Below are 22589 nucleotides of genomic sequence, written 5' to 3'. Positions count from 1 at the left end.
TTAATTAGGAGCCAGGTTTCCATAACTGTCCAGTATGGGCCTAGCAATGCTAGGCACTTTGTATATACCATCTTACAAACCTCCCAACACCAGATGACAGATGTCAGGTTTCTAGGTTTAGAATGGTTAACTAACTTTGCCAAGATCACATAGCTACTTAGTGATGGAACCTGAATTAGAATTCAGGACAGGTTCAAAGCTCTTTCTCCTTGTGATGGTTAACTTTATGCATCAACATGACTGGGCCATGGGGTGCCTAGATCAGCTCTCCTGGGTCTGTAGCTTACTAGGTGAAGATCATTGGACTTCTCAGCCGTTATAATGGTGTAAGTCAATTTCTTATACAAATCTGTTTCTGTCTTAATATGTCTATTTTTCTTGTTTCTCTGGAAAGCCCTGACCACAACACCCCCTTACAGGTCACAGCTATATTACTGTTCTCATTCCACATTTGATTGTGTGTCAATCACTTTGATTTCTGTCCATCTTTTTGCTCCATTTATAAGAATTGAGAGTCATCATAAATGGAAACTAATTGTAATGAAAATAAAAAGTTTTGAAATCTCAGGTAAATTTATTAATTTATGTAAACTTAGAACACTGCCAGAGACATACCAATAAACAAGAGTTTGCTTTTAAAATTATTATTATTGAGGTGGTTCCAAGATGGCCAAACAGGAACCAGCCTTCAGCTCCCAGTGTGAGCAACACAGAAGACGGGTGATTTCTGCATTTCCAACTGAGATACCGGGTTCATCTCACTGGGGCTTGTTGGACAGTGGGTGCAGGACAGGGGGTGGAGCCCATGGAGCATAAGCCGAAGCAGTGAGAGGCATCGCCTCACCCGGGAAGCACAAGGGATCAGGAAATACCCTTTCCTAGCCAAGGGAACCCGTGACAGAGGGCACCAGGAAAATCGGGTCACTCCCACCCTAATACTGTGCTTTTCCAACAGTCTTAGCAAATAGGACACCAGGAGATTATATCCCACACCTGGCTCGGAGGGTCCCATGCTCACGAAGCCTCGCTCATTGCTAGCACAGCAGTCTGATATGGTACTGCCAGACAGCAGCGAGGCTGGGGGAGGGGCGTTCACCATTGCTGAGGTTTAGTAGGTAAAGAAAGCGGCTGGGAAGCTCGAACTGGGTGGAGCCCACCGCAGCTCAAGGAGGTCTGCCTACCTCTGTAGACTCCACCTCTGGGAGCAGGACATAGCTGAACAAAAGGCAGCAGAAACTTATGCAGACTTAAACGTCCCTGTCGTCCCTGTCTCACAGCTTTGAAGAGAGTAATGGTTCTCCTAGCACAGAGTTTGAGATCTGAGAATGGACAGACTGCCTCCTTAAGTTGGTCCCTGACCCCTGAGTAGGCAAACTGGGAAGCACCTCCCAGTAGGGGCCGACTGACACCTCATACGGCCGGGTGCCCCTCTGAGACGAAGCTTCCAGAGGAACGATCAGACAGCAACATTTGCGTTCTGCAGTATTTGCTGTTCTGCAGCCTCCACTGGTGATACCCAGGCAAATAGGGTCCAGAATGGACCTCCAGAAAACTCCAACAGACCTACAGCTGAGGGTCCTGTTAGAAGTAAAACAAACAAACAGAAAGGACATTCACACCAAAACCCCATCTGTATGTCACCATCATCAAAGACCAAAGGTAGATAAAACCACAAAGATGGGGAGAAAACAGAGCAGAAAAGCTGATAATTCTAAAAATCAGAGTGCTGCTTCTCCTCCAAAGGAACACAGCCCCTTGCCAGCAACGGAACAAAGCTGGACTGAGAATGACTTTGACGAGTTGAGAAAAGAAGGCTTCACACGATCGGTAATAACAAACTTCTCTGAGCTAAAGGAGGATGTTCGAACCCATTGCAAAGAAGTTAAAAACCTTGAAAAAAGATTAGATGAATGGCTAACTAGAATAAACAGCATAGAGGAGACCTTAAATGACCTGATGGAGCTGAAAACCATGGCAGGAGAACTACGTGACGCATGCACGAGCTTCAGTAGCCAATTCGATCAAGTGGAAGAAAGGGTATCAGTAATTGAAGACCAAATGAATAAAATGAAGTGAGAAGAGAAGTTTAGAGAAAAAACAGCAAAAAGAAACGAACGAAGCCTCCAAGAAATATGGGACCATGTGAAAAGACCAAATCTACATCTGATTGGTATACCTGAAAGTGACACGGAGAATGGAAGCAAGTTGGAAAACACTCTGCAGGGTATTATCCAGGAGAACTTCCCCAACCTAGCAAGGCAGGTCAACATTCAAATTCAGGAAATACAGAGAACACCACAAAGATATTCCTCGAGAAGAGCAACTCCAAGACACCTAATTGTCAGATTCACCAACGTTGAAATGAAGGAAAAAATGTTAAGGGCAGTCAGAGAGAAAGGTCGGGTTACCCACAAAGGGAAGCCATCAGACTAACAGCAGATCTCTCGGCAGAAACTCTCCAAGCCAGAAAAGAGTGGGGGCCAATATTCAACATTCTTAAAGAAAAGAATTTTCAACCCAGAATTTCATATCCAGCCAGACTAAGCTTCATAAGTGAGGAGAAATAAAATCCTTTACAGACAAGCAAATGCTTAGAGATTCTGTCACCACCAGGCCTGCCTTACAAGAGCTCCTGAAGGAAGCACTAAACATGGAAAGAAACAACAGGTACCAGCCACTGCAAAAACATGCCAAAATGTAAAGACCATCAATGCTAGGAAGAAACTGCATCAGTTAACAGGCAAAATAACAAGCTAGCATCATAATGACAGGATCAAATTCACGCATAAAAAAATATTAACTTTAAATGCAAACGGGCTAAATGCTCCAATTAAAAGACACAGACTGGCAAATTGGATAAAGAGTCAAAATCCATCATTGTGCTGTATTCAGGAGACCCATCTCATGTGCACAGACACACATAGGCTCAAAATAAAGGGATGGAGGAAGGTCTACCAAGCAAATGGAAAACAAACAAAAAAAAAAGCAGTGTTTGCAATCCTAGCCTCTGATAAAACAGACTCTAAACCAACAAAGATCAAAAGAGTCAAAGAAGGCCATTACATAATGGTAAAGGGATCAATTCAAGAAGAAGAGCTAACTATCCTAAATATATATGTACCCAATACAGGAGCACCCAGATTCACAAAGCAAGTCCTCAAAGACCTACAAACAGACTTAGACTCCCACACAGTAATAATGGGAGAACTTAACACCCCACTGTCAACATTAGACAGATCAATGAGACAGAAAGTTAACAAGGATATCCAGGAATTGAACTCAGCTCTGCACCAACCGGATCTAATAGACATCTACAGAACTCTCCACTCCAAATCAACAGAATACACATTCTTCTCAGCACCACATCACACTTATTCCAAAATTCACCACCTAGTTGGAAGTAAAGCACTCCTCAGCAAATAAAAAAGAACAGAAATTATAACAAACTGTCTCTCAGACCACAGTGCAATCAAACTAGAACTCAGGATTAAGAAACTCACTCAAAACCACTCAACTACATGGAAACTGAACAACTTGCTCCTGAATGACTACTGGGTACATAACGAAATGAAGGCAGAAATAAAGATGTTCTTTGAAACCAATGAGAACAAAGATGCAACCTACCAGAATCTCTGGGACACATTTAAAGCAGTGTCTAGAGAGAAATTTATAGCGCTAAATGCCCACAAGAGAAAGCAGGAAAGATCTAAAATTGACACCCTAACATCACAGTTAAAAGAACTAAAGAAGCAAGAGCAAACACATTCAAAGGCTAGCAAAAGGAAAGAAATAACTAAGATCAGAGCAGAACTGAAGGAAATAGAGACAGAAAAAACCCTCCAAAAAATCAATGAATCCAGGAGGTGGTTTTTTGAAAAGATCAACAAAATTGACAGACTGCTAGCAAGACTAATAAAGAAGAAAACAGAGAAGAATCAAATAGACACAATAAAAAATGATAAAGGGGATATCACCACCAATCCCACAGAAATACAAACTACCATCTGAGAATACTATAAACACCTCTATGCAAATAAACTAGAAAATCTAAAAGAAATGGATAAATTCCTGGACACATACACCCTCCCAAGACTAAACCAGGAAGAAGTTGAATCCCTTAATAGACGAATAAGAGGTTCGGAAATTGAGGCAATAATAGCCTACCAACCAAAAAAAGTCCAGGACCAGAGGGATTCACAGCCGAATTCTACCAGAGGTACAAGGAGGAGTTGGTACCATTCCTTCTGAAACTATTCCAATCAATACAAAAATAGGGAATCCTCCCTAATTCATTTTACGAGGCCAACATCATCCTGATACCAAAGCCTGGTAGAGATACAACGAAAAAAAGAGAATTTTAGACCAATATCCCTGATGACATCAGTGCAAAAATCCTCAATAAAGTACTGGTAAACCGAATCCAGCAGCACATCAAAAAGCTTATCCACCATCATCAAGTGGGCTTCATCCCTGGGATGCAAGGCTGGTTCAATATACGCAAATCAATAAACGTAATCCAGCATATAAACAGAACCAAAGACAAAAACCACATGATTATCTCAACGGATGCACAAAAGGCCTTCAACAAAATTCAACAGCCCTTCATGCTAAAAACTCAATAAACTAGGTATTGATGAGATGTATCTCAAAATAGTAAGAGCTATTTATGACAAACCAACAGCCAATATCATACTGAATGGGCAAAAACTAGAAGCACTCACTTTGAAAACTGGCACAAGACAGGGATGCCCTCTCTCACCACTCCTTTTCAACACAGTGTTGGAAGTTCTGGCCAAGGCAATCAGGCAAGAGAAAGAAATAAAGGGTATTCAATTAGGAAAAGAGGAAATCAAATTGTCCCTGTTTACAGATGACATGATTGTATATTTAGAAAACCCCATCATCTTAGCCCAAAATCTCCTCTAAGATGATAAGCAACTTCAGTAAAGTCTCAGGATACAAAATCAATGTGCAAAACTCACAAGTATTCCTATACACCAATAACAGAGAGCCAAATCATGAGTGAACTCACATTCACAATTGCTGCAAAGACAATAAAACACCTAGGAATACAACTTACAAGGGATGTGAAGGACCTCTTCAAGAAGAACTACAAACCACTGCTCAATGAAATAAAAGAGGACACAAACAAATGGAAAAATATTCCATGCTTATGGATAGGAAGAATCAATATTGTGAAAATGGCCATACTGCCCAAGGTAATTTATACATTCAATGCCATCCCCATCATGCAATGACTTTCTTCACAGAATTGGAAAAAACTACTTTAAACTTCATATGGAACGAAAAAAGAGCCAGCATTGCCAAGACAATCCTAAGGCAAAAGTACAAAGCTGGAGGCATCACACTACCTGACTTCAAACTATACTACAAGGCTACAGTAACCAAACAGCATGGTACTGGTACCAAGACAGAGATAATAGATCAGTGGAACAGAATAGAGCCCTCAGAAATAATACCACATATATACAACCATCTGATCTTTGACAGACCTGACAAAAGCAAGAAATGGGGAAAGGATTCCCTATTTAATAAATGGTGCTGGGAAAACTGGCTAGCCATATGTAGAAAGCTGAAACTGGATCCCTTCCTTACACTGTATACAAAAATTAATTCAAGATGGATTAAAGACTTAAATGTTAGACCTAAGACCATAAAAACTCTAGAAGAAAAGCTAGGCAATACCATTCAGGCCATAGGCATGGGCAAGAACTTCATGACTAAAACACCAAAAGCAATGGCAACAAAAGCCAAAATTGACAAATGGGATGTAATTAAACTAAAGAGCTTCTGCACAGCAAAAGAAACTACCATCAGAGTGAACAGGCAACCTACAGAATGGGAGAAAACTTTTAAAATCTACCCATCCGACAAAGGGCTAACATCCAGAATCTACAAAGAACTTAAACAAATTTACAACAACATCAACAAAAAACAACTCTATCAAAAAGTGGGCAAAGGATATGAACAGACACTTCTCAAAAGAAGACATTTATGCAGCCAACAGACACATGAAAAACTGCTCATCGTCACTGGCCACCAGAGAAATGCAAATCAAAACCACAATGACATATCATCTCACACCAGTTAGAATGGCGATCATTAGAAAGTCAGGAAACAAAAGGTACTGGAAAAGATGTGGAGAAACAGGAACGCTGTTACACTGTTGGTGGGAGTGTAAATTAGTTTAACCATTGTGGAAGACAGTGTGGCGATTCCTCAAGGATCTAGAACTAGGAATACCATTTGACCCAGTCATCCCATTACTGGGCATACACCCAAAGGATTATAAATCATACTGCTATAAAGACACATGTACATGTATGTTTATTGCAGCACTATTCACAACAGCAAAGACTTGGAACCAACCCAAATGTCCATCAATGATAGACTGGATTAAGAAAATGTGACACATATACACCATGGAATACTATGCAGCCATAAAAAAGGATGAGTTTGTGTCCTTTGTAGGGACATGGATGAAGCTAGAAACCATAATTCTCAGCAAACTATCCCAAGGACAGAAAACTAAACACTGCATGTTCTCACTCACAGGTGGGAACTGAACAATGAGAACACTTGGACACAGGGTGGGGAACATCACACACTGGGACCTGTTGTGGGGTGGGAGGAGGGGGAAGGGATAGCATTAAGAGACATACCTAATGTAAATGACGAGGTAATGGGTGCAGCACACCAACATGGCACATGTATACATAGGTAACTAACCTGCACGTTGTGCACATGTACCCTAGAACTTAAAAAAAAAAAAGCCACACTAGTAGCAGACACCTTAGTAGGTGCCAGTCCAGGGAACAGACCAGGGCAGCAGTGTGCAACAGAGACCCTCCCATGCCCCAGAAAGACTCACATATGCCCAGACAGCAAGCAGCAGGAAAAAAAGTCACTGTTGAAATTGGAAGAGACTCAGATTGTTAGCTAACACATTCAAATGGCCCTTTTCCTTAGCCTCCCCCCAATCCCTTAATACTCAAACATATGGGCAAATAAACATGAAATCCATTTGAGGAAACAAATGTTATATTTTCTTTGCATATCTGAGCACTTATTATGTTTTCGATCCTGCTACCACAGACTAAGATTATATTACTTTTTTGGGGGTAGGAGTAAAGATCACATTGTTGAATTATATTGAGCTTACTGTTAAGAATCCTATCTTTTTAAAATATAAATTTGCAAATAATTATGGGGCTCTCGACTACTGTTTCTACCCAAACTGCTTTTTCTATATCAGTGATTGGTTCTCAACTTTGAGTGTGCATCAAAACCACTTGGAGGGCTTGTTTAAAACACAAATGTCTAACCCTACCCCCAAAGTTTCTAATTCAGGAGGTCTAAGGTACGGCCAGAGAATCTGCACTTCCTAACAAGTTCCCAGGTGATGCTAATGATTCCATCTGTAGACCACACTTGGAAAACTAGTGCTCTAAGTCCTGCTTTAGTGGACAGACATTATTCTGATTTCATTCTCACAGGCATACAGTTGGCATTAATTCATACAGCATATATAAAGAATTAACCTCCCCCCAAACTTATTAGAACTTGATTTTCCACACATTATCAATAACGGAATACCACTTTCACCCACAGAGAATGAAAAAACTTTAAGCTTGATAAAACCTACTGTCGCAAAGGATATGAGGAAACAGCTACTCTCATACCTTGTTGTTGAGTTTATAAATGGCTACTGTTTCTGGATGGCAATTCTTGGCAGTAACTACCAATATTTTTAAAGCATAAATCCTTTAGTACAGGAATTTCTTTCTAGGAACCCCATAAAAATAACTAAGTGACTAAATGACGTTCACAGCAACATTTATGAGTTGTAAATAAGCTAAGTTTCTCTTAATATGAGAAATATTAAAAAGTATTGAGTCATAAAAGTGAAAAGCATCTTCTGATTATTTCTACAGTTTAACCACTGAATAATTGTCTACAGTATGTTCTGTAGTAGAAGAAAGATATTCTGTAATAGAATCTCATTTGTAGGTGTTCTAGTGTGGTACTCAATTGCTAAAACTTACATGACAAGATGAAAATCCATTAATCGGTTAGCATACTACTTAGCTGCACTTTATCAAATTGACTTTAGTGATTGTGTTCCTTCACTCCTTAGAGATTTCATAAAGCTCTACCAAACTCCTTGACTTGCTCATGTAGGATTAAATGAGAGGGAAATTGGCTTTGAGCCTAAATTCATAATCTTTTACCTTTTCACAATTTCCCCAGTGAATTATATGTTTTTCATGTTCCCACTCATAATTTAAGAAAACTTTTTGACATATTTATACCCACAAGAAGATGCAAACATACCTGAGTGAGGTTCCACATTCCAATGACCAACTGCTTCAATGAGGACACCTTATATGCTGGTAGTGCATTACCAGTTGGTTCAAGGAATCCCACATAGACTTTTAATGGTCACCCTTAATTTAGTTAGAGCCTCAAGATATTTAATGAAAAGTTAGAACAAACATGGAAAAACGTGGAAAGAAGATGGTGGAGAAGGATCACCTCAGTTAAAAAAATGTGGTATAAAAAGAATGTTATTTCTGGAGACAGAAAACATGCACTCTAGTTACAGTACTGCTACTAAATACTAAAGTTCTTGTGTGAGTTAATTCATATTTGGAGCTCAGATTTATAATTTGTAAATGAGTTTGAGGAACTAAGCCACAAAGCTCTTTTCCAATGCCACAATTATTACAATTAGACAGTGTTTTACTATCAGGAGCCCATTTTCTGATCATATTTAAAATCTTAGTGCCAAGATAAAAGTGTGCATTAGTACAACCTTCTTAAAAAGCAGTTTGGCAAAAAAAAAAAAAAAAAAAAAAAATCAAATTTAAATTGTGCACACTTTTTGCCCCAGTAGTTCTTATCTATAAATTTAAAGAAACATGCAAATGGGCAATTATACAATTTTTAAGGATCTCACAGCAGTATTTTTGTAGTTGTGAAAAATAAGGCACTGATTATATTTAATCAGTGCCTCATTTGCCATTAAAAATGGTAAAAAGTGCAATTACTTTTGCACTGACCTAATAGGTTTATACAATGCAATACTACGCAACTATTAAAGTATAGCTACTGAAAGGCATTCATGATATACTGTTGAATGAAAAAAAATACCACAGAATATTTAGTACCTCAGATCTTTGTGTATAGTATACACACATATATCTATTTATATAAGTATATATCATATTGGGATGAGTAATACTTAAATGTACAGATATTTAAAGAATATATATTCTCTATTTTTATATCTCTGTATACCGAGAGATTAAAGGTCTGAAAGATGTATGCAACAGTGGTGTTTACCTCCAGGAAGTATAGGCTGTGGGTATAGTATAGGCTGGGATAGGGAGAGAACTATCACCTTTTCTTTAAATTATAAAACTAAATGTCGATTTTAAAAATAAAAGGTTCAAAGTGAAATAAGCTATTTTTTAAAAATGTAAATATCTGAATAATTAAGCACCAGTAATCTCAATAGCACTTACATAAAAGTTCATTTTCTCACCAACTTGAGATGCTGCCTTTACTGTATTCTAAATGCCATTGAGTCTATTTCTGGAATTCCTCTTCTGTTACATTGAACTTCCTATTTTTAAAGGGCCAATACAAAACTTTTCATTCATTCAACATTAGGAATGCCTTCCAATATCCATACTTTACCAGTTGCGTAGTATTGAGTTACATAAATGTATCATAATCAGTGTCTTTTCACAATTACAAAAATGTGGCTGTGAGATCCTTGAAAATGTATCATTGCCTATTTGCATGTTTCTTTATGCTAAATCTCTAGATACAGAGTATCTGGGCCAAAAAGTGTGCACACTTTTAAAAATTCTGATAGCTTCTGCCACGGCAGATTTAGAGTATGTTTTAGTGTCAGATATGGCTGGTCCTCTCTAATTCTTTTCAGTTTCCACGGTTTTTCTAGTATGTTCTCTCAAAGGACAATATAATTTTTATTGGAATGGCATTGAATTTATAAATAAACCTAAGTGGGGAAAGACATATTTTGATGTTGTCTTTCTATCTAAGAATATCATGTATCTTTTCATTTGCTGGAATCTACATATTTGCCACTCAAGAGTTTTTTTTTTTTAGTTTTCCTCATACAGATTTAATGTGTCTTAAATTTACACATTAAGTTTTCTTTTTACTTTTGCTATCACAAAGGTGGTCTTCTCTTCAAGTATCTTCTAACTAGTTTAGGTTTGCATACATATATATATATATGTATAGTCTTGTTACTCTTTTTAGTAAACATTTTTATTGAGCTATAATTATACATACAGAAAAGTGCACAAATCATATACAGCTTGATAAATATTCATAAGGTGAATGCACCTATGTAACCAGCACCTAGATCATGAAACAGAACATTACCAGCACCACAGAGTCCCCTTGTACCCTCTTTCACTCCTACTGAGTTAAAGCCAGTTGAAAACTAATGTATACTATATGGTTCCACTCATATAAAATTCAAAAACAGACAAAACTAATTGATGGTGATTTTGATAGTGCTTACCTTTGGGAAGAGAGGTAGTGACTGAAAGGGGGTGCTGATTTCTGACACCATACATAAATGCTGTTTTGAATGAAATGATTCAAAATGGAATCAAAGTATGCACTGGTGAAGCCTACTGATATTTGTATGTAAATTGTATTTAATAGCTACTTTACTAAATTCTTTTATTGTTTAGTTTTTCTTCTGGTGAAGCCTACTGATATTTGTATGTAAATTGTATTTAATAGCTACTTTACTAAGTTCTTTTATTGTTTAGCTTTTCAACAAATTCCTTTGGGCTTTCTAGATACATATTCATATCTGCAAATAGTTTTAACTCTTCCTTTGCAATTCACATATTTATTTTGTCTAACTCCATTGGCTAAAACTCTCAACACATTAAGTAGTAGAGGAGTTAGTGGGCATGTCTTGTTCCTGACTTCAGTTGGAAAGTCTTTTTTGCTTTGAAATTTAAGATGCTGGCTTTTAGGTAGAGGTACAATGTTAATTGATTATTCATCAATTTCTACTTAGCATATTTAACGTGAGTGCTCAATTCTATCATGTCTTTTCTGCAAAGATGAAGATATTTCTTAACTCTTAATATGATGAATATTAATAGATTATCTAGTATTGAATTACCCTTGCATTCTTATAATAAACCCAACTTAGTCATGATTACCTTTTGAAAGTGCTGTTGGATTGTTTGCTAATGTATCATTAAAACTTTTTATTAATATTCATGAGATTGCTCTATAATTTTCTTTTTGGTACAATCTGTGTCAGGTTTTTGAATCAATGCTATTACATTCACTTTATAAAATGAATTTAGCAGTTTCTTTTTTTTTTTGGCACTTTGAGGTTCAAGATTCTTTTCCTAGTCTCTGGAATTGTTTAAGCAAGAATGGGATTATTTAATCTTAAAAGGTTTGGTAGAAATCCCCTTGAAACAATCTGGGCTTGATGCTTCCTTTGGTAAGGGGTACTATTTGTTTCTTCTATGGCAACTGGTTTGTTGTGACCTAAATTTTGGCAATTTGCATTTTTCTCAAAAGTTTTCGAATTTATTGTGTAAAACTGCTCAAAGTAGTCAATTTAAACAAATTTCCTCTTTTACTATCTCCCCCTTGTCATTTAAATTTTTGTATTTGTGCTTCCTCCTTTTTTTCTTAAATAGATTAGCTGGTAGTTTATCGCACTCAACTCCCCGCACTATCCATCACCAACTTGGATTTATTGCCTTTATTGTTTTGGTTTGCTACTAGTAATTATTTCTTGTTTTTATTGTTATTAATTCCTTCCTTCTGCTTTATTTTGCTTTTTACTCCAAGTGTTTGGTACTTGGTTAATTTTCACCTTTTCCTTTTACTGATAATTGCATTAATTACTATAAATTTCCTGTCATATTTGCATTTTATTTTTTGGCAAATATTAGGTTTTTATCTGTCTTGCGTCATGTCTTTCTGGTGTGCTTTCATTGTCTGTGAGGATGTTGATCTATTTATTATTTCTCATACTAACTTTGAATGGAGTTGGACTGTAATCCTGGCTCACTCACTCTTTTTTTCCCCTTAACTGAAACGAGTTTTTCTGTACTTTTAGGTGGAAGGAGTGCTCTAGGATGACTTCACAGCCTTAGAGCTCCCATTTTCACAGTGATTTAAAAGAATATATATATGTGTATATATATGAAAATACATATATATAATGTCTCTGTATCTTGGCCTTTCTACCCAATACTTATCTAGATATTTCTTTTGTCCTATTTTACCCATCCTGCCCATTTGAATTCTAATTCTAGAAGTTTGTCCTCAGTGCTGGGCTTTGTCTCATAAGCTTCAAGACGTACACAGCAAAAAAACCCAGACTGCTCTAATGCAGTCATCAGACCTTATTATATTGCTTTAACATTCATCTGCAAATGGGATTCGGTAGTCACTTCCCAGTTTCAGTGTCTGTTCTTAGATTGGCCCACTGCACTTTGTAGTGAGAAACTGTAGGCAGTGTTGTAGTTCTCCAATTTGCAGAGCTGTCAGAAACCAGCTGCCTTCCTTCTACTTCCTCCCACAGATACTGAAACTATGTGGGTCAGTGGTTTGTCCTCGCTTAGTTGTATTTTGAAGTTCATAGAGCTACCTTGTCATCTAGTGTTGTAATAGTGTCTATAGTGTCCTAGTTGCTCTGTATTTTTATGGGGAGATTAGAAAACAACACTGTTATCATCATTTTCCCTGAGGTTAAACTGTTTAAGACCTCTTTCTGTTGTAGGAGAGGTTTTAATTACAAAAATAATTTTATGATCATTATAAAGAACCTATAATTTGAAATTTGCTATATTCCAGGTACTATCCTAAGTGCTTTATCTGCATTATCTCATTTAATCCTAAACCCTGTGAGTTAGGTTTTACCTATTTTCCTTATTTTATCAATGGGAGAGTTAGGGTCCAAGATCATGCCACTGAACTGGCAAATCTGGGATTTAAACCCAGGTCATCTGATTCCAGAGCACCTCCTCATTAACTGTCTCTCAAAAATGATCAGGTCCAACAGTTTTCAAATTATATATCACCGTCAGCAAGATTTCTATATGAATTTAGATTAAATACAAATAACTATTTAAAGATCTAATAACACATATATATTATAGATCAAATCTAAAAACACTGAAATGATAAACAGGTTAAATTATGCCATATGATCTGACTAATCTTATTTGTATGCAGATGCTCAAAACAAAGCTCCTCCTCCTACCTTCTAAAAAAAAAAATACCACAAAATTAGGGGGCAGGAAGGAGACAATTAGGGAGTAGGAAAATAGAGCTTTTTGAGATTTCAGACTTCATATTTCCCCTCATTATATCACTCCTGTTAAGGAATAAAGTATATATGTGAAATATTGCTTATAATTTATTTAATCGATAAATACTTTTCTTGTAAATAACTATTTAGAAAAGTCAGAAATAGTTTCTCCACAATTCACACTGGCCTGCTATTTTCTGGTCAATTAAGTTGCTATGGAATGTGAACATTTACTAGTCCATAAAGTTTCACAAGGAAGTCTCCCACAGGTATATCAATTAGAAGCATACTAAAATTTATCATCTTATGGTATTAAATTTTAAGGAGTTAGAAAATATTTAGCCTTATGAAATACTTTTAGATTGGAATTTTCCTGTAACTTACATTTATGAATACAGTCATACAGTTACTACCTTTATTACCTCCTAACCTTTCTTGGTGATACAGAAAAAACAATTTGGGCTTTTTATATAGTACGAAAGCCATTATATATATGCTACTTCAACTTCCAATGTCTAAGAGATGACTTAGTTTGAGATATGGATGTCTTAATCTGCCAGGATTTAAATAGTAGCAATTGGAATAACCCATAGAAGGATAACATCTGTTAGTAAGCTTAGTTTTTCCCCCCACCATCAGAAGATTTTTTTATTTCTAATTAAAAAACATACAGTTGGCAAACTCAGGTTTAAAACTAAGCATGCCAATAATAAATGAATCATTTCTCCAAGTACATACTGTTTCCCTTGGGAAGGACTGTTATTTTACGACATTTTTTTCTCTAATTTAGAAAAAAAGATAACATTTAAAATATTACAATGCCTAAACAGTGATACCAGTAATATAGTTTTTATACTGATGTTTATATTTCAACATTTATTATCACCAAGACTAACTTAACCCAACTCCTTTAGTGAAGAGATTTCTTTCCCCATTTCAGTACTAGACTCATAGTTCTGAATGTCACTAAGCAAGTAATGGATATGAGTTATTGATTAATTAATTACTAATGAAGAGTTTTTATATTATCTCCTTTATAATTAGCTAGTTCATAAACTTAAGAAAACAAAACAATGAACAAAAACAAAACCCTATTTCTTACCCTCTAAATGGTTACATTTGCCTTTCACTTACCTGAAAATATGAGAATAAAAATGACCATGTATAGAGTTGCACCACTGAATCTATTTGAATGGTTCTGTTTTTGTATTTTTCACTTATTTAGTTTGAAAAAAATTAGAAAAGCATTAGTTTGAAATTAGAGTAGCTAACACACTGGGGGCAACGAATTAAAAAATTCAAAAGGCTAAAAATAAAAACACAAAGTATCTTTCCTTCTAGATAAAAAAGATTGTTTTCTTCCTAGAAAGCAAGAAAAGAAAAAAAAAAAAGGCAACTAATGATTTGAGAATAAAATCAAACATAACTGGTATTCACCACAGCAATGTCTAAATAAATGACGCACATAGCACAAAACTTTCTCATTCACAATCACATATAGTTAAGTTGCTTTTCTCTCAGTTACATAATAGTTGTCTTCAAATAATCTCCTTTTAGAAAACTATCATATTAGTTAAACCTATTTATTCTTACTGTGAAGTTATTAATTTCATTTATATAGGCCACAAAGGTTTAATTGGCACACTTTACTTAATAATAAGACAAAATAAGTCACTCTTTTTAAAAAAAAAATTATGGTAATCTATTTTCAAAGAATAATCCCAGATACTTAATTCATTAAAGCAAATTTTCCACCATCAGCAGTGAGCTTTTTAAATGATCACTAAGTGTTCACCTGAAGATTATCAATGCTATATGAAGTGCAAACTTGTTTTGAAAATTCGTGTCAATTTTATAAGATACAATTTGCACTGAAGAGTTTTTAAAAAGATAACCTACACACATACAGTTAATTTGCCTCAAACAACTTCTTAGAAATACAGTATAAACATTTAAGAACCACGACAAAGTTGTGGTTCAAACTTCAACAAAGATTTTCTCGAAACCCAGTAAAAAGATTACTGGCTCAAGACCATATCCCAAAGTGACATCAGCAGGAGATTTGATTGTAAGACTCTACCTTTTAAAAAAAGAGCACACTTGGTTATACATGGCTTTTAAACTTGAGCTACAGTTATGCTACAAATCCCCCCATCCTCCCAATCTAAAGTCAGTCATGTGGAGATATGTACATTCTCTGAGCATTGTTTAGAGTCCTTGGTTTTCCAGCTTTGATGGAGATCTAGAAGGCGTTCAGAAGTCCGTGTGCTTACATTCAGAGCAGGATGAACTTTACAAATTCCACTTTCCTCCATTAGTGACAGGCCACAGATCCCAAAGTATGCATGCAAAGCATCTGAAAAGAAGGCATTTAAAACATCATAACAGGCATTCCTACTTGTACTTTCTACAAAATATTTCAGCTACATATTTACCAGCCCATCACTCCATTAAAAGTTTAGAGAAATGCTAATATAGTTTTTAAAATATTTGCTTTCTCAAAGTCTCAAACATCAATTAAAAAAAAACCCAGATGATCAAAATAAAATATTTTATTCATGAAAATATCATTAACAAAGGAAAACAGTTTCCAACTGAAGAGCTGATACTATCCATAACCTCTGTGATGAAAAGACAGGAGGAGCAGCAGTCATATGTAAGACTTCTCACTTGAGGGAGTTTCCCTTTTTGCTTACTACAGAACATGGAAATGAGTAGCTTCAATGCTGTATCATTAATTTTTTTTTCTTTAAAATGAAAACAAAACTCTGAATCTAAGTTGCAATACCCCTTGCTCCATGTTTTGCCTCTGAAAGTTCCCAAACCATAGGCAGGACTATCCTAACACTGTGTTAAATAAAAGGAGCTTATGCAAAAATAATCCATTCTGGAATGCTGTGCCATATTTAATCCTCCTATTTAGAGTAATGTCAGTCATTGTAAAAATATCTGATCTGACAATAAAAACAAACTCACATTCTATTTGGTTGAAATAACATGAGTGCTCATACCATGACAATTCTGCACTGGCTCACTAGTTTCCCATCTTTCAGGGGGCAGTAATCCTCTTCTATTAAAGTGGCCAATGAAATCACATGGTCATTCTTGCCTAGGAGTCTTACGTAGACTTCTGAAGAGCTCAGAGCTTTGCAGTTATAGGAACACTACAAAGACAGTTTTGTACCAGTCAAAAATTTTTTTCTACTTTTGAATTGGCCAACATTTATGGCCTTAAGAGCTATTAAAGTTCAAAACAGGCTGGGTGTGGTGGCTCACACCTGTAATCCCAGTACTTTGGAGGCTGAGGAGGGTATATTGCTTGAGCCACATGAGTTTGATACCAGCCTGGGCAATATGGTGAAGCACCATCTCTACAAAAAATACAAAAATTATTCAGGTATGGTGGTGTATGCCTGTAGTTCCGGCTACTCCGGAGGCTGAGGTGGGAGGCTCACCTGAGCCTAGGGAGACTGAGGCTGCAGTGAGGCATGATTATATCACTGCACTCCAGCCTGGGCAAAAGAATGAGACCCTGTCTCAAAACAACAAAAAGTTCAAAACATCTTACCACATCAAATTTTGTCAAAAGGGTTAAAGGAAAAGCTTTACTTACAAGAGTATCGCTTATTTTTTCAAAACAGAAACGACAAATAGTTGTGCTTACTCAATGCCATTGTGAAAACGTTATTTCACTAATAGAGGCCCATGTTGATCACCTTTTAGGCCTTTTCAGAAAATACCTAGGTTTCTTCTGGCTCACTTTCCTTTGACTTTCAGACTATAAAAAATAAATTTGATTTCGCCTGTAATATTACATCATTCCATATAATTATTCTAAAACTACAAAGGGTACAAAGCAACATTAAGCTGTTTTCTAGAAACCAGGAACCTTTTCTAGGAAAAATTACAACAGAAAATATACATCCATAATAACATAAAATAGAACTGTGTAATACTAAAATCTCTCTGGGTAAAGTAACAAATAAAACTTATGTTTTTCTCAAAAAGATTTTTGTAACAGCCAATGAGATCAGAACTCAATTGTTTCAAGCCTCAAATTGCTTTTTTTAAAAAACTCCTTATCTGTAGGTGGCAATGTATAAGCACTTTACATGTGGAAATATGTTTACTCCATAATAAAGCACTTTAGATGCTGAAATATATATATATTCCATAACAAAAGCTCATTCTTTAGAAATTTCTTTCATAAATGTATATAAAATCCCTTTGTGTCAAATTTGCTACTAAATTTACTAAAACCAAGAATAAGCTTAAAGAATCTCGTTAAAATGATTGTAAAGGTTCTGGGACCAGATCTTTACACATAAATTCAATTTAGCAAACACTTTCTATGCTTTCTAGTGCATACTCTGAAAACATTGTAATGTATCTGTAAAAAGTAAGTAGTACATCCAAATATTTACACAAATGTTAAAGTTAGCAACTGATCTCTCCGGAAAAAGCCTCAAGAACTTTCTTTTTAAAAAGCTATTGCAAACACTGAATGTATTTCAAGTATGTTTACATAAGAAATGTTTTCTAAGAGATTGTCATTTCCCTATTTCCATTATTTGTTAAAACAGTAGCCGCACTGATTGAAAAAATGGAATAAAGTCCAAAATAATTCTCAGTTTTCTTGAGGCACTAGAGATACAAAAAATTTCAAAATATTATTTTTCTTGAGAAATTAACTTCTGAAAACACACTTTGGCTTACAACTTTGAAAGCAATGTACACTTTCTCTAAGAAGGCATGTTTTACTATGGATTGATTGATTTAGTCTCGCTCTGTCGCCCAAGCTGGAGTGCTATGGCACGACCTTGGCTCACTGCAACCTCTGCCTCCTGGGTTCAAGCAATTCTCCTGCCTCAGCCTCCTGAGTAGGTGAGACTACAGGTGCGCACCACGATGCCCGGCTAATTTTTTGTATTTTTAGTAGACACGGGGTCTTGCCATGTTGGCCAGGCTGGTCTCAAATTCCTGACCTCAAGTGATTCACCTGCATCAGCCTCCCAAAGTGCTAGGATTACAGGCTTGAGCCACCACACCTGGTCTTTTATTTTATTTTACTTCATTTTATTTCTTGAGATGTACTCTTGCTCTGTTGCCCAGGCTAGAGTGCAGGGGCATGATCTTGGCTCACTGCAACCTCTGCCTCCCAGGTTCAGGCAATTCTTTTGCCCCAGCCTCCCAAGTAGCTGGGATTACAAGCACTTACCACCAGGCCTGGCTAATTATTGTATTTTTAGTAGAGGCAGTGTTTCATCACCAAGTGGCCAGGCTAGTCTCAAACTCCTGACCTCAAGTGATCCGCCCACCTTAGCCTCCCAAAGTGTTGGGATTACAGGAGTAAGCCAATGCACCTGGCCCACCTTAGCCTCCCAAAGTGTTGGGATTACAGGAGTAAGCCAATGCACCTGGCCTACGAAACATGTTTTATATGAAAATACAGGCAAGTAGGGGTGTAAGGAAATATTCCTGCTCATTTCAAATACAAAAATATGATTTCAAGAGCTCCTTATTTATATTCTGATTCAAGTACACATTCCAACTATAGCAGTTCTGTGATGGAAGATGAACGCTGATACGGCACTTTCTAGGCTGATAATAAAAACCACGACTCTATTGCAATACTGGCAAAAACAATCATTCCTTGTGTCTAGTTTCATATTTGTAACTAATTCTTTACTTGCTTATCAAAAGTGTCAGTGTTTGAAATTATTTTAACACACTCTTAAATGGATTTTTATAGGGAAGCTGTATATACGGTTATTTTGCTGGAGGTGAAAACGTAAGTCGGGTGAGGTGTAGGCTACAAAATGATGGTAGAGGTGGGAGAGGAGCCAAATTTTGGGAGGGCCTTGAGTGCCATACCATTTATATTGTCTGAATCTGTTGAAATTTGGAGAACAAGAGTATGGGAAGTGAGAAACACACATTCAGGATTTGAAATATTTTATTTAATGATTTTTTTTTTTTTTTTTTTTGAGACAGAGTCTCACTCTGTCACATAGGCTGGCGGGCAGTAGTGCAATCTCGGTTCACTGGAACCTCTGCTTCCTGGGTTTAAGTGACTCTCCTGCCTCAGACTTCCACATAGCTGGGACTACAGGCACGCATCATCACACCTGGTAATTTTTGTATTTGTAGTAGAGTCAGGTTTCAACATGTTGAACAGGCTGGTCTTGAACTCCTGACCTCAAGTGATCTACCTGCCTCAACCTCCCGAAGTGTTGGAGTTACAGGCATGAGCCACTGCACTCGGTCTATTTAATGACTTCTGAAAAGAGTAAGAACTGATTTCCTTCAGGATCGGGAGTAATTTACTATCCTTAGCTCAAGTCATGACTAATAATCCTAATGGTTTTGGATGGGCTAAATAATTCTCTTCTTTGGAAAGGACCCATTCAGACCATCTATGTTATTGATGAAAATGAAATAAAACATTACTAAGTAAAATATTTGGGAAAAAATGCACACTATACCCATGCATCTTGATAATAAACTCTTTCCTTTATACTCCCCAATACCCTAAATCTATCCTAAGCTTACACAATATACCTTTTTAAAAATAATATTTAATGTAACTTTGCAACTGTGCCTTTTTCTATCATATGCCTTTTCTGATAAAGATGCTTGAAGATCTATTCAGGAAACAAAGGTTGTTCTGGATTCACAAAGAAAATAATTACCTGGATGACTGTCTGGCCACTTGGCAAATCCCCCTACAAGGCGATCTTGAGTTGATAAGATGTAATTTCTATTTTTCTCAAAGTTAGTGTATTGGAAAATTTTTAGAAGCTGAAATGACATGATAAAACTCTTATCAACCTTTGGCTCAAATTTCAGATGTTTGTCATTTAGATATGCTTTTCTTTAGCTAAGGTGCTCAGACCAACTCTATGGGGCCTTGAGCACTTGAAATGAGTCAATCACATTATCTTTTTTATTTTCTTATCAAATCTACTCTCCTTTTCTTGACCCTCTATTTCCTTCTTCTGAATCAGGCCAACTGTACCCTTTGAAGCACATTAAGCTAAATTCAAAAGACAACTCCAATCCACTCAACATAATCAGTCATTTTAAAAAGTAAATTTTATCTACCCATATTTTAACTCTTATGATAAGCTCTTTAGCTATTAGTTATAAATTAGTAGTAATTGGAACTAAAAATATTTTTTAAAAAAAGAGCAAACAAAAATTACTAACCAGATGCTAGAGACAGTTTTGAAAATAGTAAAGAAGTATAGCTCTTTAATTAGGAAAGAAAAAGGTAAGACAAAAATGATTGCAACATAAAAAACTATATAGTTTTTAATGATTTAGGACATGTACTTGGTTTTTCTCTCAAGATCCCATAAAAGTAAGATATAAATAAGTAAATAACACTGTGAAGTTCAAGATGAGGTGCGCAGTAGGTAAGAGGGATCAAGAAATTTCTGAAGATACCAAACAATTTAATATATGTCAATGAACCAGAGAGCCACAGCTTTTAGTGACTGATGAAGAAGCATTATTTCTCAAAAAGAAAAGCTAAACTCATAAGAAAGTTATGGTACAAACAAGAAACAAATTTATTCATTTACATTGATTTAATTAATAGACTATAAGGAAAAAGGCTTTTTTGAATCTTGATGTTAGGAACATTTTCCATCAGTGGCACATTGGTCATTAAATAAAAATGAAAAAAGGATAATATTAACACTGCACTTGGCTTAGCAATAAACAATATTTGCACTATCATAATAAGTGTTGGTTACTGGTTTTCAAATTTTAGAATCAACCTATAGGCAAAGCCTGAAAGATGTGATTATTAATACTGAAAAAAAATATGAATGCTTCCTAACTTGACATTATAAAAATAAAGGTAACCTTATATAGCATTGGAAGGTAGAAGATGAGGAAAAGACTCAGAACTAAACATAACGGGTAACAATTTGTTGGAAAAGTGAGAGGCTAAATCTTAATTTCTCTTAGTTGGGAATCATCAATAATATCTAAAGGTGATAAGAAGTTAGTCTGTGATTTAAAGTTACAGAAATGTCCACAAGAATTAAAACATTTTTAAAAAGTTTAAAAGTGGTTGCTTTCAGAAAGCTGTCAAAGACTACTGACGTCAAATAAAAAAGACTTGGGACAACTTGAAAGGGTTCCTATCGACTAAAGATGGGACAATTTAAGCATAATATATATATATATATTTTTTAGTCATATATGACTAATATATATGTATTATATATGACTAAAAAATGTTAAAATCTATGTATTCACAATGATTCTAAAAAAAAAAAAAAACCAGAAACAAACCAAAAAACCCCAAACTCTAAAATCTAATATTTCATTGGAAAGGCTGAGGGGATGGTAGGGAACCAATTCATTTTGTTGAACACTATTAAGGGAAAGAATTCGGTATTTATCTGTCCTTCTCTGTACAAAGTATATCTTAGGGGAAGGTAAAATAATTCTTCTTTAAAAAACAATGCTAGTTAATAAATTGAGATGGAATGAAAGAATACCACTGTTTTATAACCTCTTAATGCCACAACTGATTTAAGCAATGATCCTTAATGCTTGTCAAAACTATTCTATAAAAAGTTGATAGTTTCTATAGACTAGCAATGAACAATCCAAAAGGAAATTAAGAAAGCAATTTCATTTACAACAGCATCTAAAATGATTCAATACTGAGAATTAAATCTTAATAAAAAAGTGAAAGATTTGTATGTTGAAAACTACAAAACATTGCTGAAAGAAACTGAAGACCTCCTGTATAAATGGAAAAGCATCCTGTGCTCATGGATAGGAACACTCAACAGTGTCAAGATATCACTACTACCCAAAGTGATCTACAGATTCAATGCAATTTCCATCAAAATTTCAAAAGACTTTTTTTGCAGGAATGGTAAACTCAATTACCAGATTTATATCAAATTGCAAGGGGCTCCAAATAGTCAAAACAATCTTGAAAAAGAAAAGTTGGAAGTTTCAAACTTCTTGACTTTGAAACTTACTACAAAGCCACAGTAATAAAAACAGTATAGTACTGGCACAAAGACAGCCATACAGAACAACGGAATAAAATAGGAAGTCCAGAAACAAACCTCACATATATAGTCAACTGACTTTTGACAAGGGTGCCAAAACCATTTAATGGAAAAGGGCAGTCTTTTCAACAAATGGTGCTAGGAAAATTAGATATCCACGTGTCAAAGAATGAGGTTGGATC

The 22589-nt window shown here is 35.8% G+C and overlaps 1 protein-coding gene across 3 annotated transcripts in view; it reads right to left on the bottom strand.

Moving 5' to 3' along the window:
* Positions 1 to 10308: 10308 nt before the first annotated feature.
* Positions 10309 to 22589, bottom strand: part of LOC105499986 (protein geranylgeranyltransferase type I subunit beta) — a 56337-nt gene continuing 44056 nt past the window's right edge. The window contains exons 8-10 of one of the 3 annotated variants that reach the window (XM_024787124.2): positions 20056 to 20164; positions 15556 to 15719; positions 10309 to 15443 (exon numbers count right to left, since the gene is read on the bottom strand). In XM_024787124.2, coding sequence (XP_024642892.1) covers positions 15414 to 15443; positions 15556 to 15719; positions 20056 to 20164 — 303 coding nt within the window. In that variant the 3' untranslated portion in view covers positions 10309 to 15413. Of the gene's footprint in view, positions 15720 to 20055; positions 20165 to 22589 lie in introns of all 3 variants that reach the window. The other 2 variants (XM_011772890.2, XM_011772889.2) reach the window with 2 other exon arrangements.

Source organism: Macaca nemestrina, chromosome 6 (genome assembly GCF_043159975.1).
Source record: "Macaca nemestrina isolate mMacNem1 chromosome 6, mMacNem.hap1, whole genome shotgun sequence".
In the NCBI taxonomy this organism is placed as follows: domain Eukaryota; kingdom Metazoa; phylum Chordata; class Mammalia; order Primates; family Cercopithecidae; genus Macaca; species Macaca nemestrina.
Note: the sequence above shows the minus strand (reverse complement) of the source record. Positions and strands in the feature narration are given on the sequence as shown.